We start from the raw sequence: 13,519 nt of genomic DNA, 5'->3' as shown, positions 1-13,519 counted from the left end.
CGAAATGGACCGGCACGAGGCCCGAGATAGAATCCAGAAAGTCTTTCTGGATTCCATCTCGGGCCTCGTCCCGGTCCATTTCGAACCGGGATGAGCCCCAAGATGGATTCCAGAAGGTCCATCCTTCTTTCTGGATTCCATCTCGGGCCTCGTCCCGGTCCATTTCGAACCGGGATGAGTCCTAAGATGAAATCCAGAAAGAAGGATGGACTTTCTGGAATCCATCTTGGGACTCATCCCGGTTCGAAATGGACCGGGACGAGGCCCGAGATGGAATCCAGAAAGACTATATCTTGTACTTCGACTTTCTGGATTTCATCCCAAGCTTCAACCCGGTCCGTTTTTAAGCAATATTGTTTTGTTTTATTATAGGAGACATGAATATGACACTTAAGATCAACCAAGACGACTGGTTCCCGACCGCGCTGTCAAATCTCGCTCACGTAGGGAAAACCTGTTCTCGTCTTAAGACTAGGTTAACTCCCTCTCAGTTAGACATGTTCAGTCAAACATGTTTTGGTCCGATTTTAGGGATGAACGTTGTATTTAACGGTCCGTTGCTCCATCACCTGTTGCTTAAAGAGGTGGAGGAACCTAGAGACGACCTCATTAGCTTTAACCTATTCGGGAATAGGGTCTCTTTTGGGAAGCGGGAGTTCGACCTAATAACCGGTCTTAGACACACCATGAATAGGGTAGATGAGGATGTTCGTAACCGGAGACTTAGAATTCTGTATTTTCAAGACAAGGCGAGTGTGAAGTGTTCGGAGTTGGAGAAAATTTTTTTAGAACACACATTCGAAAATGACGAGGACGCTGTGAAGATTGCTATAGTGTACTTCATAGAGCTTGCCATGATGAGCAAGGAAAGGAAGCAGAAAATGGACACGAGCCTCCTTGGGATTGTGGATCGGTGGGAAGTTTTCTGTAATTATGACTGGAGTTCAATGATTTTTGAAAGGACTCTCTGGAGCTTGAAGAACGCTCTGAAGGACAAGGTCGAGGCGTACAAATAGAAGGTTGTTATGGACTCGAGCCATGTTGAGATGTATAGCTTGTATGGGTTTCCATACGCTTTTCAGGTTAGTGAAATTTAAATGTAATTTATTATATATTTATGTACCTGTGAAATACCGTAGAGTCTAACTTGACGTGACTGCAGGTTTGGGCATACGAGACAATATCAACCTTGTCGACTCGAGTAGCATTGAGGGTGAATGACGATGCTATTCCTCGTTTACTTAGATGGTCCTGCACCTATTCACGTGTTTTTAATGTTTTGGAGCGAGAGGTCTTCGAGAACGTCAAGGTGAGTACAACATGTTCTTATTGTTTTTAGTATTTAATATTAAAATTGACCTAACTATTTGTGTTATAAAGTCGAAGGTTGTAGTTCGTTTGGAGGCGACTGATGTCGAACGACAGCACATGGCTCGCGTTATGCATCCACCAGTGGCCCCTGTCGGACCTCCTGCACCACAGAACTTGCTACAGAACCACTGGCTACTACTTCCACCGCTCAGAAGTCTCCCGTTACTGGTGAGGTTGGGGATCCAGTTGAGCTCGATGATGTAGCAAAGGATGCTTCCCCAATGGTTGATCATGTAACAGAAGATATTATTGGGACCGATGGAGGACAAGATCAATTGTTGCCACAGAAAGGGACGGAGAAGAAGAAGAAGAGGTCGAAGCATAAGTGGAGTCGGGAGCTGCGGAGGCTCGGCGACAGAGTGATGGCCATTGAGACAACTCTGACGGGCATGACGACTGACATAAAGGACATAAAGAAGTTTATGAAGAGGCTAACAAAGGTAAGGGTTATTGTATTATCTGAATTTTTTGTTCACATCCGTATATTTATAATTTTTATTACGTAGGTTATGTCAAAGGGCCAGAATAAATATGATAGAAGGGGCGGTGGGCCGGATCAAGATGGTTCTTCGGGCGGACGTGATCCGAGTGGGCGTAACGAGGAGGATATGGACATGGATGAGGATCCGAAGACAGGGGAAGAGCCGAAGACAGGGGACGAGCCGAGGATGGACGAGGATCCGAAGAATTGTGAAGAACCCGCCGACGTCACCGAGAGTGACGTGGAGATGGATCACGCTCCTACCATTGTTGGAGCTACCCAGGAGGTCCCAAGTGGCCACCCTAGTCCGGTCGACGTAATTGAGGTATTTCTGTAACGATACTAACTTTTTTACATTAACCTAACTTTATTTACTTAAAGCAAATGTTCGTCCATTTTTAGGATCTTACTCTAGGTAAGTGCGCCAGTGACGGGGAGGCAAGTAAGGGGCAGCTGGTTAACGTACCGACACCGCAACCCGCAGGGCCACCGAGAAAGCAAACTGATAGGACAGAAAGTCGACCCCTACCCTTATCACATGGAGGAACTCCACACCTAACCGTTGTTAAGGTAACTCCAACGTCCAACTCCAACTCCAACGTCATTAAGTCTTGTATTGAACTTCTTTTATACTTGTTACAGGTTGAACCTGAGTTTATTGAAGACCCACTTGGCTAGGGTCTTCGGAAGAGGAAATATCCGTGGAAGTTGCGGGCCATATACACGCCCACCGGCCAACGTGGTATCAAAGTTCAAGCGTACGACCCTACATGCCCCATCCCACCGCTCCTGGACGAGGGGTTCCAGAAATGGATGGACGACCCATCAACCGACGGCAATTCCCGTTCAACGTCCGTCGGGATCAAATACAAGAGTTGGTTTGGCCTGCTCCTGGATCCTGAGTTTCAACTCAACGACGAGGTTAGTGAAGTTTAGAAGCAGCAAAGTTGTTTTTAATTATAGACTTATACTTTATATAATGTCACATGCAGTATATCGACTCGCTCATGATGTTAACGGCGAGGAAGGTTGAGAAGTGTAAACATCTATTGCGCGTGCGATTCGCAATAGGCGACGTACTTCTATCCGTAAGTTCGGCTTACCTTTCACCCATGTAACGAACGATATTACTTCGATACGTGAATGACGTTTGTGGGGGTTTTTTTTTGCAGACCTTGCTACGACGTACAGACGGGCCATATGCAGCTATGAAGCCGGGTGTCCTACCGTCGAAATGTACGTATGATTGGAGGCAATAACGTACCATCTTTCGGTACGTGCTTGGTCGACAATCGGACTACGACACCCCATGGAGCGAGGCCGATATCGTGTACACGCCGATGAATATTGGCGGCAATCACTAGGTCATGATCGGGATTGATCTTGTGGAGGGTGATTTAACCGTATGGGACTCACTGCAGTCGATCACCCCGTTGGATGATCTCGAGAAGGCGCTCAAGCCAATGTGCACGATAATCCCGGCGATTCTTCATTGGAGCGGGATGCTCGCAATTCGGCCTAACCTGCCCACGGTGTCGTGGAGGGTCCGAAGACGTATTGTACCTCAGCAAGCCGGGTTCACAGATTGCGACATATTTTGTGTTAGATTTTTCGAGTACGATGTAACTGGGTCAAAGATGGACACTTTGACTCAAAGTAACGTTTCTTTATTTCGTCGTCAATATGCTGTACAAATGTGGGCTCGCAGACCCTTTTTTTAGTTCTAATTATTCTTTGTATCGATTTTTTTTCCACCGACCTAAATATGACCTATCATAATTTGTTTTAGCACACTTATTTTTAGCTGTAGTCACTGATGAACAGTAACATAACATAAAACACGTTTGTAATCATATATGAAAGAATAGCAACCTATTGTTCATGCATGTGCATGGATTCTTACTTGCGGTACAAGCAACCTATTCATATCTACCAAAATATAATGTATTAGTCCTTCTAATAAATTTTTGTTTGAGGTACATAAATGTCTACATATTACAACGTAAATAGCCATAATATTGCTACACAGTATTTAGTGGTTCGCGACAAGTTTAACGATTGTGCCCCGACGTACCACATCGACTGCACTTGCGCGGTGGACGGACCTCGCCTGTGGAAGGAATCCTCATCGTCTGTCGCCGTCCAACCCTAACGACCTTCTTCTGTGGTTGAACATCGATATTCACAAACCCCGGAGAACTCTTCCATGTTGAGGACGAACCCACTGGAAATATTGGTTATGCATATGCCAACATCCAGCTGTTGACCGTGTACGCCTCATCGCATAGTGTGTACGGATTTATGCTACGAGAACTGGCTGCAGCAATAGCATGAGAGCACGGGACTTTAAAATAATCGAATTCCCGACAAGTACACGTCTGCGATTGCAAGTCAACGTCCCCATTGAGGTTCCCGTCGCGTACCTCAAAATTAAACTGGTTGATGTTCATAACAATGTGTCTCCGTGCATTATCCGAAGCTTTGGCAATCATTTTCTCTGCGTAGTCAGACAACGTACTCTGACGTGAAGAAGCAAGCGTCCGACGTTCGTAGAACCACCTCTGCAACACACCTCTGATATGATCAAGTAATGCGGTGACTGGCAACTTACGTGCATGCCTGAAAAGGGCATTAACAGACTCTGCAATATTGGTGGTCATTTGTGAGTATCTTAGTTTCGTCTGAAAGCAGCGAGCCCATCGTTCCTTTCCTATAGCTTCCAGATATTCCCTCACTCCTGGGTGTGCGCACAGTTGGACCCAGTTCTCATTGAAATATGACTCGCGAAATGCCTTAGCAGCCTTAAAAAATAATTCCTCCATCGCGGGCGTCTTAAATTTGGCCAGCAAGTTAATATTTAGATGATGTATACAAAAGCAATGAAATGCAGTAGGAAATACCTCATCAATCGCTTTACAAATGGCGGCATGTCGATCAGAAATGAAGACCAAATTCTGAACGGTGTCGACAACACTCTTCAATTGAGTCATAAACCATACCCATGATGCGACGCTCTCACTCCCGACTATTGCAAAAGCAACTGGGTATATTTGGTTATTCGCATCAACAGTAGAAGCAGTTAGTAATACACCTCTGTACTTCCCTTTAAGGTGTGCCCCGTCAATAACCAAAACTGGTTGAATGCAACACATAAAACCTCTAATTGATTGACCCATGGCCATGAAGACATATTTGAAGTACTTGCTATCATCCAACTCCAATTCAAATATAGTACCTGGATTCATGATTTTCATGGCTTCCCCATAAGCGAGTAGTAGCCCGTACGATGAAGCTGGATCCCCTCTGATAAGTCGGAGTGCTTCTTCGCTCGAACACCAGGTCTTGTCGTAACTCATATTTACACCGTACTCCTCACGAATATCTTGCATGATGTCCTTCAGCCTGTACGTGCGAGAAACATCAGTAAACTTTGATCGTACTAGATGACCGACCACCCAACTTTTCGCCTGAAGATGATCCTGTTTCATAATGGCATCATTGCACTTAGAGTGGACTGCGATATATTTCTTTATCTTAAACAGGTTGCAATCTCTAATCTTAGTGGCTCTAAGTCGCCACGTGCAAGTAGGATCGATGCATCGCAGCAAGTATAGTTCCGGCGTAGACTTCTTCACTCGAAACTGAAAGTTCTTCCGCAATGCAAGTAAATGCATTTTCATAACTAGTTCCTTCTTCGAGTCGAATACATCACCCTCCTTAACATCATTGGTCCCAGCCGATTGGACCATGGCTTGCAATCTATCAGCTTCTGACTGACCGGTGAGTCTATTGTTTGCCGTTTCATGGACGGAATCTACAGGATATTCAGCCATTGTATTATGAATTGTTACCTCTTCATGCTCATGTTGCACATCAAGTCGATCACTAGCGTGCTCATTTCCATATTCCCTTTCGTCGTCTCCTTCTTCCGTGTCGGTCATTAGACAATATGATTCATCACTATCTTCATCCACATTTTCACTTCCATTCCACAAGCCAGACACATCCCAATCATATGCCCTATCATCTCCCAAATTACAAGGAACAACATTTGACCCTAACGGTGTGAGAGATGTTATATCATGACCAATATGACCAAAGTAGGGGGGTGGTGGGCGAGAAGAAGAGGGGTTCGACGACGAGGACGGAACTGACGGACTTGAAAATGAGGGTCTCGGAAATAAGGGTTTTGCAAATGGGGGGGCACAAGCTGAGGGAATAGGAACATTGGACACGTGTTGGCCTAAATAATATGGGAAAGAAGGCATGTACGGTTCATTCTGATGTACCTTCTTTGGCACGGTAGATATGTATAGCGGCAATTCAGAGATATCTTCACTAGTGAAGAAGAAAGTCAAGTCATCGTCGTCAGTTATTTCCACTACACAAACCTTCGCCTTAAAATTATATACACGTCTAATTATGATATCTTCCTGTAATGGATTTATACTACTTAGCCTACATACATGTCCTAGAAATTCAGCATAGGTGATTTTACTATCCACAGTCAATCCTCTTGTACGACCACCCATGTAATCCTTTTCAATATCTTTCCATTCTCCACCGAATGATATAAAAACACGAGGCATCCTGCAAATAGACCAAAACACTATAATTAAATACAAATCAATAAATTTACAAACAAACAAGAAAAATTCAAGATTTATATTGCATGGTCTCGGTCCCTATCCCGGTCCCGGTCCCAGTCCCTATCCCGGTCCCAGTCCCTATCCCGGTCCCAGTCCCTATCCCGGTCCCAGTCCCTATCCCGGTCCCAATCCCTATCCCGGTCTACCCCAGTTTATCCCCATCTCGGTCCCGGTCCCGGTCTGGACATGAAGGACAGGGCTTGAGTTTACCTTCTATCTCAGTCTCAAACCCGGTTCTAAATTTCATCCAGGTAACAATCCCGGTCCAAGATAAATTCTAGACTTCATTTCTGTTTTCCGTAAAATAACGTTTTTTTCTACAAAAATGATAAAATTTCGTATCATTACAAGTTTGAAGAAGTACAATATTCTAAAATGATGAAATGGACATACCTATATTGTGCAAACAATGGATTCGAGATAACGGATTATGTGGGGACCGATCGATTGGATAATGTGGGCCAACAATCACGTGGAGAAAATCTTGAGTATTGGGAAAAAAAAACGTGACTTGCGTGTGTGTGGTGATTTGGAGTTGAAAAAACAAAGTGAGAATTGTTAAGTTGGTGGTTGGTGGGTTGGTTGGAAATTTATTATATCATAAATGCATTTATTATGAAATGAGGGCAATTTAGTCAATTTACATGATAAAATAAGGGGAGGGTCAGAAATCTGAGATGAAGGGGTCATGAATAAGTAAAAATTAAAAGGTGGTCAAAAATCCAGGGTGGTTATTGAAAGGGGTCAAAAATCCCAATTTCCCAAGAGGAAAGGGAAGAGAGGAAGGAGAGAGAAAAATAATGTAAAAATAAAAATAAAAGCCACTTAATCTAAAAATAAATATAAAATTAATAAAAATTGACATCTCATTTAAAATTTGTCGCTTCATCTTGCCACATCATCCTTCCGTTAGTCAACTAACGATATCAAATTAATTTAGGGGCAATAAAAATGTTCCTTTTCAAAATTTAGAGATTAAATAGACAGCTAACTTAAACCTCAGGGATAAAAATGTATTTTTTCCTGTGGTTAATAAATTTCTTTTTAATAAGTTTTATATAGTCGTTCTAATTTGAATATCATGTCAATTTAATCTTCACCTTTAAAAATTTTCATTGTCGTTAATGTAACGTATTAAATAGCTTGGCAAACTAGGATTAAAGTTCATCCGAATAGATTTGTTTCTAAAAAAAAAAAAATTGGCTAAATGTGTTGGTGGGTTAAATTAGGGTTAAAAGAATTATCCAATTATTCGACACATCATGTTAACATGGAGAGTGTTATCGGGGTGAGAAAGGAATATCTTTCCATCCTCGTCCTCCATTTCATTCCATGTGAAATTCTCCGTGAAATTTTGCGAGAATAGAGATGGAGGTTTGTTTTTTAAAATGGTTCTCCATTGATTTTCTATTAAGAAATTCTAAATTAAGAGTTAATTCTTCGTAATAAATCTTATCTAGACCGTTAAATTCTCACAAGAAAATTTCTTTTGAAAGGAAATTTGTTAAAATTCTTAAGAAGTCAGAAGTCAGAATTTGAGAGCGAGAAAAAATGAGCCTAGAGAATGAGGGAAGGAAGAATATGTGAGGAACGAAACCATAAAGGGATTTTTTTTATAGATAAACGAATTTCGTTCAATTAAGAGTTTCATTAGTATTATATATATATATATATATATATATATATATAAACCAGGTGAAGATAGGGATGGAGACATATTAACATTTGTATTTAGATCGCATAATTTAAAATTAAAAACATAGTATTTAAATAAACACAAGGTCATTAACACATAATCTAAATTTAAATTTAAAATTAGAGGAAAGTTAGTGCATATATTATATCATAGATATACAAACTATATTAAGATTTTGAAAATACAAATTCATACATAAAAATTAAAATTGTCATTTTAATCCAATGTAATCTTAATATGGTCTTTATTATTTAAAAAGTTTTATTATGTTTATATATATCTATATATATAATTTGAATGTTAGCTTATCACCCATCCTTTTCAATAGGGTAAAAAGAAAAGTACGTCGGATTAATATTTAGTACTAATATAAATATTTTGAGATAATTAAGCAAAATTATAAGAATATAATGAAAATTTTAATAGTACTACACAACTCAAATATTAATTTTACTTACAATTTAATAAAAAAATAAATTTTAATATCATCAAATTAAACCACTGACTCATACAAGTATGGTAATTTTAACAAATTTGTGTTAAATTCATTCACTCATTTTAACAAAAAAAAATAAATAAAAGAAAAAAAAATATATCCAAAGCTAACTTATTTGAATAAAAACTAAAAGTCCAACGCACAAAATAAAATTAAAAAAAATTACTTAAAAACTCATCTTTTCTTGGTACCGAAGCCACTTTGCTGACTTCGCTGATTCGCTCCATTAGACGGGTTCCCTTCAGAAGCCAGCGAACACAAACGCAACTCGGTTCTGATTTCTGAAGAACAAAGAATCTGCAAACCAATACATCAATGGCGAGCGAGCAATCGGTTATGGCCGTCATCAGGGCAGCCAGGGCTAGCTTTCGCAACGACTACGACAAGGTCGCCTTTGCAGTTCACGCCACATTTCTCGCCTCCGGCTACGTTCTCACTGCCACTGGACCTTCGGCTTTTACTGACACCGCCTTTTCTTCTTCCTCTGTCGGTATGAGTTCTTCGTGCTTTAACGATTTCAATTTTCTTCCGAAGCTTAGTATTTACGAGTCTTGTATTGCGGTTTAGATGAAGTCAGTATCGAGGGCTGGAACGAATTAGAGGATGAGTACGCATACATTTACGCGAACCCTGAGAAGGATTCTAACTGGAAGAAAGTGATAGTGAAGTGCCTGGTGATGAACGGGAAACTGCTAATTGATGCCCTGACTGATAAAATTTCTGATCCGCTGCATCTTGAAATTGAGTACGCCTCTCGGATCTATGCGTATTGATAAATTGGTACTTTTTCTTGTTAAGATTTATATAATGAGTGTCATTTCTCTGTCCCCTTTTTAGCGTTGAGGAAATCGTCAATCCGAATGGGGGAAGTAATTATGCATCACAGTACCAAAATTTGGACAAACTGGTGAAACGCTTGGACTTGGAAATATTGTCTAAACTGGGCGGTTCTTCAAAAGCTACGACAAGTAATCCTACTAGGTAATGTTTATTTCAGATAATCAGTACTTTTATTTTAACTATTCATTTTTCCTGATGTTATTTAGAGGTATTTTAGTGGAATTGATTAGGACAACTCTTTTTGTCATTCTCATTTTTTGGCGCCTGATGTCATTCTCATGCTGCTAATTTTCGATTTGACGTTCATGGGTTGATTAATTAAACTTGCTTAGGACGTTGCAATATCCTGAGCGTCTTAAGTTTTATCCTAGTCACCAAGCGGTTGTGTCAAGAATTTGTAACAACTTATAAGGAGTCAGGTTTTTTTAGCTTCTATCATGGTTATGGGACTCAAATGACAGTTTGTTGGTCCCTTTTCTTGAATCTGTGTAACCTAATGTAGATAAAACTATGCCTTTGGCAATCATTCTTTAGTTTGATTATTTGTGGTTTACATGCTTGTGTGGTTTGCAGAGCTGGGAGAAGTGAAAGATCATCTGCAGACGTAAATGACCCTACTTTTGGAATTCCTGAGCGGCCTACCCCACCGACCGAGCCTATTTATGGAATTCCTGACCGTCTTGGCCCACAAATCGATCCTTCAGGGTCTCTCTCTCTCTCTCTCTCTCTCTCTCTCTCACACACACACACACAGTGTGCACATGCTCACAAAAGATCTATACAAGATTTTAGAAAAATGTCGGGACTTGACTTGAAGTTTCTAACAATTGTATACCATGGGCTTGTTTTGAGAACTGTTTTCAAAATTGTTTTTGACTTTTGTTCTCAAAACTATTTTTAAGAGGGCAATTCATAATTGAATGATGTGTAAATATTAATGATATTGTGCGAATAAAGATCACAATACATAAACTTGCAGTTTTAAAGGAGTGCGACTTCATTTGTTTTAAGACATGGATCATACGTGGGAACAAATTAAAAGCAAAGAAGAAAAGCAATTATTCAAGCATAATTTTAGTAAACTTTTGCTCTTAAAAGAAATAGAAAATCGTTTTGAAACTTCTCAAACAAACCTTATCGTTTGAGGATCTTGTGATATTGAAAATTCTGTAGCTTTGAAGTTGTAAGCTTAATTCTATTGACTTAGGTTTGTGCTGGTTGGGTCAAGAATGACAGTGTCAAGTATTCAGATTTGCTAGTTTTGAAGTTTCTAACCGTAGTTTGTATGTCATTTGGCTTTATAACCTTTTCTCGGTAGTACCATGTTTTCTCCTCTTCATGGATAGGTAGTGCCAGGCAGAGGAAATATCTGTGTGAGATTTGAGCTTCTTAGGCACCGTGCTAGTGTTAAATATGACAGTTGTCAGCTGATCATGTTTTCATTGCATTCCATAGCTTTCTTACTTCTTCGAGAGAGACTAACAGATTAAATCTATCTTTTCTGTTAGTATGATACTGCCCCTCCCACTATTAGACCCAAATAAGGAAAAAAAAACTATGTTAATTTTGTATTTCATTGACGTTATTCCTATTTTCTTGCTTTGCTACTTCAAAACAGAAATCAGTTTCTCTTAGTGGGGTATATGCTGTGATTAATTTTACATAAGAAAATGGTGGTCTCCTTTGAGACAGATTGTGGTAATCTCACTTAATGTACAAGAGTTATTTTTGCTCAATTATTGTGATGGTCGAATATTTGGTGATATTTAATAACTATCATTTTGTGTCTTTTGACCAATCCTTCCTAACTGATGACATTTTAGCTACCAATTTAGAAACTTACCTAAGATTCTATGTTCACAAATAATTTAACTATGAGTTTGCATCACATGAGTGAATTGTCATAGTAGTCTGAACATGGCTAATTTTGTTATTCCCTTAGAGTTGTAATTCCTCCTATTAATCCCCTGGGTGGTGGTGATCTTTTCCCTGGACCTGGTGCTGGAATGTACCCCACTAGGTAATTTATTTCAGTTCACTCATCATTGGTATATATGAGGCTGTGGTGGCAGTAAAATATCAGGCTAATTTTGTTTCTTTTATTAATGATTTCAGAGGTGGTATGGGCGGCGATGGGAGCATGCTTTTAGGTTTGTGAATCACTATTCTCTCTTCTGTAACATTTGATTGAAAGCAAGCGTGATTCCACTCTTTTTTTATGTAGGGCCTAATGACCCTCGATGGTTTGGGATCGGCAGAGGACCTGGTTTTGATGGCGGGCAGCCGTGAGTTGACTAGCTCTCTTTCTTCCACACTCACCCCTGCATTACGATTGCTGCTAATTCTAAATATTTTGAAACAGGGGTGTCCCTCCAGGTGCTCGTTTTGATCCATATGGTCCACCTGGTATTCCTGGGTTTGAGCCAAACCGGTTTGTTAGGTACATCAAAATTTTCCTGACATTGTGATTTAATATGATGGGCGCCGTCTTTGGCGTTCCTGAGTCTAAACATAGATGTTGGATTAAGAATTCTCTAATAGCTTTAATGATTTGCTGAATGCTGCTGATGATGAGCAAAGTTGAACGTGTATCTCACATTCTGAAACAGCGATCCATGGAAAACAGATAGGTCTTATGTTCATATGCAGCATAACTTGGACGTTTCTTCTTCCATTTCTTGCAGAAATCCTCGTAGACCAGGAGGAGGTGGGACTCATCCAGACCTGGAGCATTTCAGGGGCGGTTCAGATTTCATCTAGTCGGCCATGAAGCTCCTGGAAGTTAAAAGTTATAGGGAAAAACAATAAATTTCAGAGACTGATGGTGTAGCCATCTTGGAGATAGTTTATATGGGGCTCCTCTCCTGAAGTTTTTTTGTGTTTTTGTTCACCTAGAATGACTGTATAGCGTAGTAGTGTCTGTGAATATGGGAATGGTTATGTGCTGAATCTATCTAAGAATGCTTTTTGATTGTTACTTGTCTTGACGCTATATGACTATATGTTGGGCTGAAATAGAATTACTCAGTTTACTTAATTTCCCTTCATCTTCTACTGCCAACTCCCTTGACCCAGCCGTTGTAATTTCGAGTTTGTTTTTCCTTGCAATATTCCATCTTCCTCTTTCGGGTGTTGTTTTGTTGGTACTTATAGCTCAATTTGTTTTCCGTTAAGGGCCTGTTTGCCATTCAACGACTATTTATCTCTCTCTTTTTTATTCTTTAGAAACGTTCTCAAAGTTATATAAAAATTTTGGAATTTTGGATTAAAATTTTTTTTTATTGTTTCCGTTTTCAATTCGTCCCTCCATAAATAAAAATCATGTTAATCATTATTGAATTTTTGTTACCAAATAGACTCAACATTCTTGAATCTATGTTATCGAATGGATTCTAAATTAAAAATTATGTTTGATTAATGTGCCTAATCTAAAGATGCATGGTGGTGAAGGTGGAATCATTATATTCATAGATAATTGTGTATTGTGAATAGCTTTTTTAAGTGGGGATGTAGCTCAGATGGTAGAGCGTTCGCTTAGCATGCTAGAGGTTCGGGGATCGATACCCCGCATCTCCAAACATTATTCGTTCATTTGATATTTTTGATTAAAAAGTAAAATTATATTTATTATCTGTGGTAAAAAACAAACTTTGACCAACCAAGTGGGCGTGCCGGAGTGGTTATCGGGCATGATTAGAAATCATGTGGGCTCTGCCCGCGCAGGTTCGAATCCTGCCGCTCACGGGTGTTTTATTTTTTATATTATTTTATTGCTTCTGATTATTTTTTTTAAATTAGACTTACCCTCCTCTTCCTTTGCCCTACGTTTTTACCTTCAAACTTGTAGCAACTCCACTTTGAACGCCTCATTGATTTGATTAATTTATTTTACTTGATTTTATTTAATATTTTGGTTAAATCGAGTTGGACCAAATTACTTACAATCCCAATCTTGTTGTCTCTAATAAATTATTGTAAGAACACGA

General features: G+C 39.7%; 3 protein-coding genes and 2 non-coding genes across 5 annotated transcripts; all 5 read left to right on the top strand.

The window, feature by feature from the left end:
* Window positions 1-377: 377 nt before the first annotated feature.
* LOC148213317 (uncharacterized) lies at window positions 378-1,016 on the top strand. The gene has a single exon (XM_088123945.1). The coding sequence runs from the start codon at window positions 378-380 to the stop codon at window positions 1,014-1,016; it is 639 nt and encodes a 212-aa protein (XP_087980071.1).
* Window positions 1,017-1,203: 187 nt separating this feature from the next.
* Window positions 1,204-3,709, top strand: LOC148213316 (uncharacterized). Its single transcript, XM_088125914.1, has 6 exons — window positions 1,204-1,811; window positions 1,878-2,177; window positions 2,255-2,422; window positions 2,495-2,773; window positions 2,845-2,940; window positions 3,025-3,709. The coding sequence occupies exons 1-4, from the start codon at window positions 1,593-1,595 to the stop codon at window positions 2,528-2,530; spliced, it is 723 nt and encodes a 240-aa protein (XP_087982040.1). The 5' UTR covers window positions 1,204-1,592; the 3' UTR covers window positions 2,531-2,773; window positions 2,845-2,940; window positions 3,025-3,709.
* A 5,175-nt stretch (window positions 3,710-8,884) lies between these two features.
* On the top strand, window positions 8,885-12,570 carry LOC111019476 (proteasome inhibitor-like protein). Its single transcript, XM_022295871.2, has 9 exons — window positions 8,885-9,183; window positions 9,261-9,438; window positions 9,531-9,674; window positions 10,107-10,238; window positions 11,476-11,553; window positions 11,649-11,683; window positions 11,758-11,818; window positions 11,896-11,973; window positions 12,218-12,570. The coding sequence occupies exons 1-9, from the start codon at window positions 9,009-9,011 to the stop codon at window positions 12,291-12,293; spliced, it is 957 nt and encodes a 318-aa protein (XP_022151563.2). The 5' UTR covers window positions 8,885-9,008; the 3' UTR covers window positions 12,294-12,570.
* A 466-nt stretch (window positions 12,571-13,036) lies between these two features.
* On the top strand, window positions 13,037-13,109 carry TRNAA-AGC (transfer RNA alanine (anticodon AGC)). Its single transcript has one exon. It is a non-coding gene; the product is annotated as a tRNA-Ala (tRNA).
* Window positions 13,110-13,195: 86 nt separating this feature from the next.
* Window positions 13,196-13,277, top strand: TRNAS-AGA (transfer RNA serine (anticodon AGA)). The gene has a single exon. It is a non-coding gene; the product is annotated as a tRNA-Ser (tRNA).
* Window positions 13,278-13,519: the final 242 nt, after the last annotated feature.

The sequence above is a fragment of the Momordica charantia genome (genome assembly GCF_013281855.1).
Source record: "Momordica charantia cultivar OHB3-1 chromosome 1 unlocalized genomic scaffold, Mcharantia_2.0 BLBB01000001.1, whole genome shotgun sequence".
In the NCBI taxonomy this organism is placed as follows: domain Eukaryota; kingdom Viridiplantae; phylum Streptophyta; class Magnoliopsida; order Cucurbitales; family Cucurbitaceae; genus Momordica; species Momordica charantia.
Note: the sequence above shows the minus strand (reverse complement) of the source record. Positions and strands in the feature narration are given on the sequence as shown.

What these genes read in the sequence shown, in the direction of transcription:
- LOC148213317 (XM_088123945.1), top strand. Translation starts at nt 378, where the DNA reads ATGAATATGACACTTAAGATCAACCAAGACGACTGGTTCCCGACCGCG.
- LOC148213316 (XM_088125914.1), top strand. Translation starts at nt 1,593, where the DNA reads ATGGTTGATCATGTAACAGAAGATATTATTGGGACCGATGGAGGACAA. An exon ending in GTCCGGTCGACGTAATTGAG is followed by an intron (nt 2,178 to 2,254) that starts GTATTTCTGTAA and finishes GTCCATTTTTAG; the next exon opens with GATCTTACTCTAGGTAAGTG. An exon ending in CACACCTAACCGTTGTTAAG is followed by an intron (nt 2,423 to 2,494) that starts GTAACTCCAACG and finishes TACTTGTTACAG; the next exon opens with GTTGAACCTGAGTTTATTGA.
- LOC111019476 (XM_022295871.2), top strand. Translation starts at nt 9,009, where the DNA reads ATGGCGAGCGAGCAATCGGTTATGGCCGTCATCAGGGCAGCCAGGGCT. An exon ending in CCACAAATCGATCCTTCAGG is followed by an intron (nt 10,239 to 11,475) that starts GTCTCTCTCTCT and finishes TTATTCCCTTAG; the next exon opens with AGTTGTAATTCCTCCTATTA. An exon ending in GGTTTTGATGGCGGGCAGCC is followed by an intron (nt 11,819 to 11,895) that starts GTGAGTTGACTA and finishes ATTTTGAAACAG; the next exon opens with GGGTGTCCCTCCAGGTGCTC.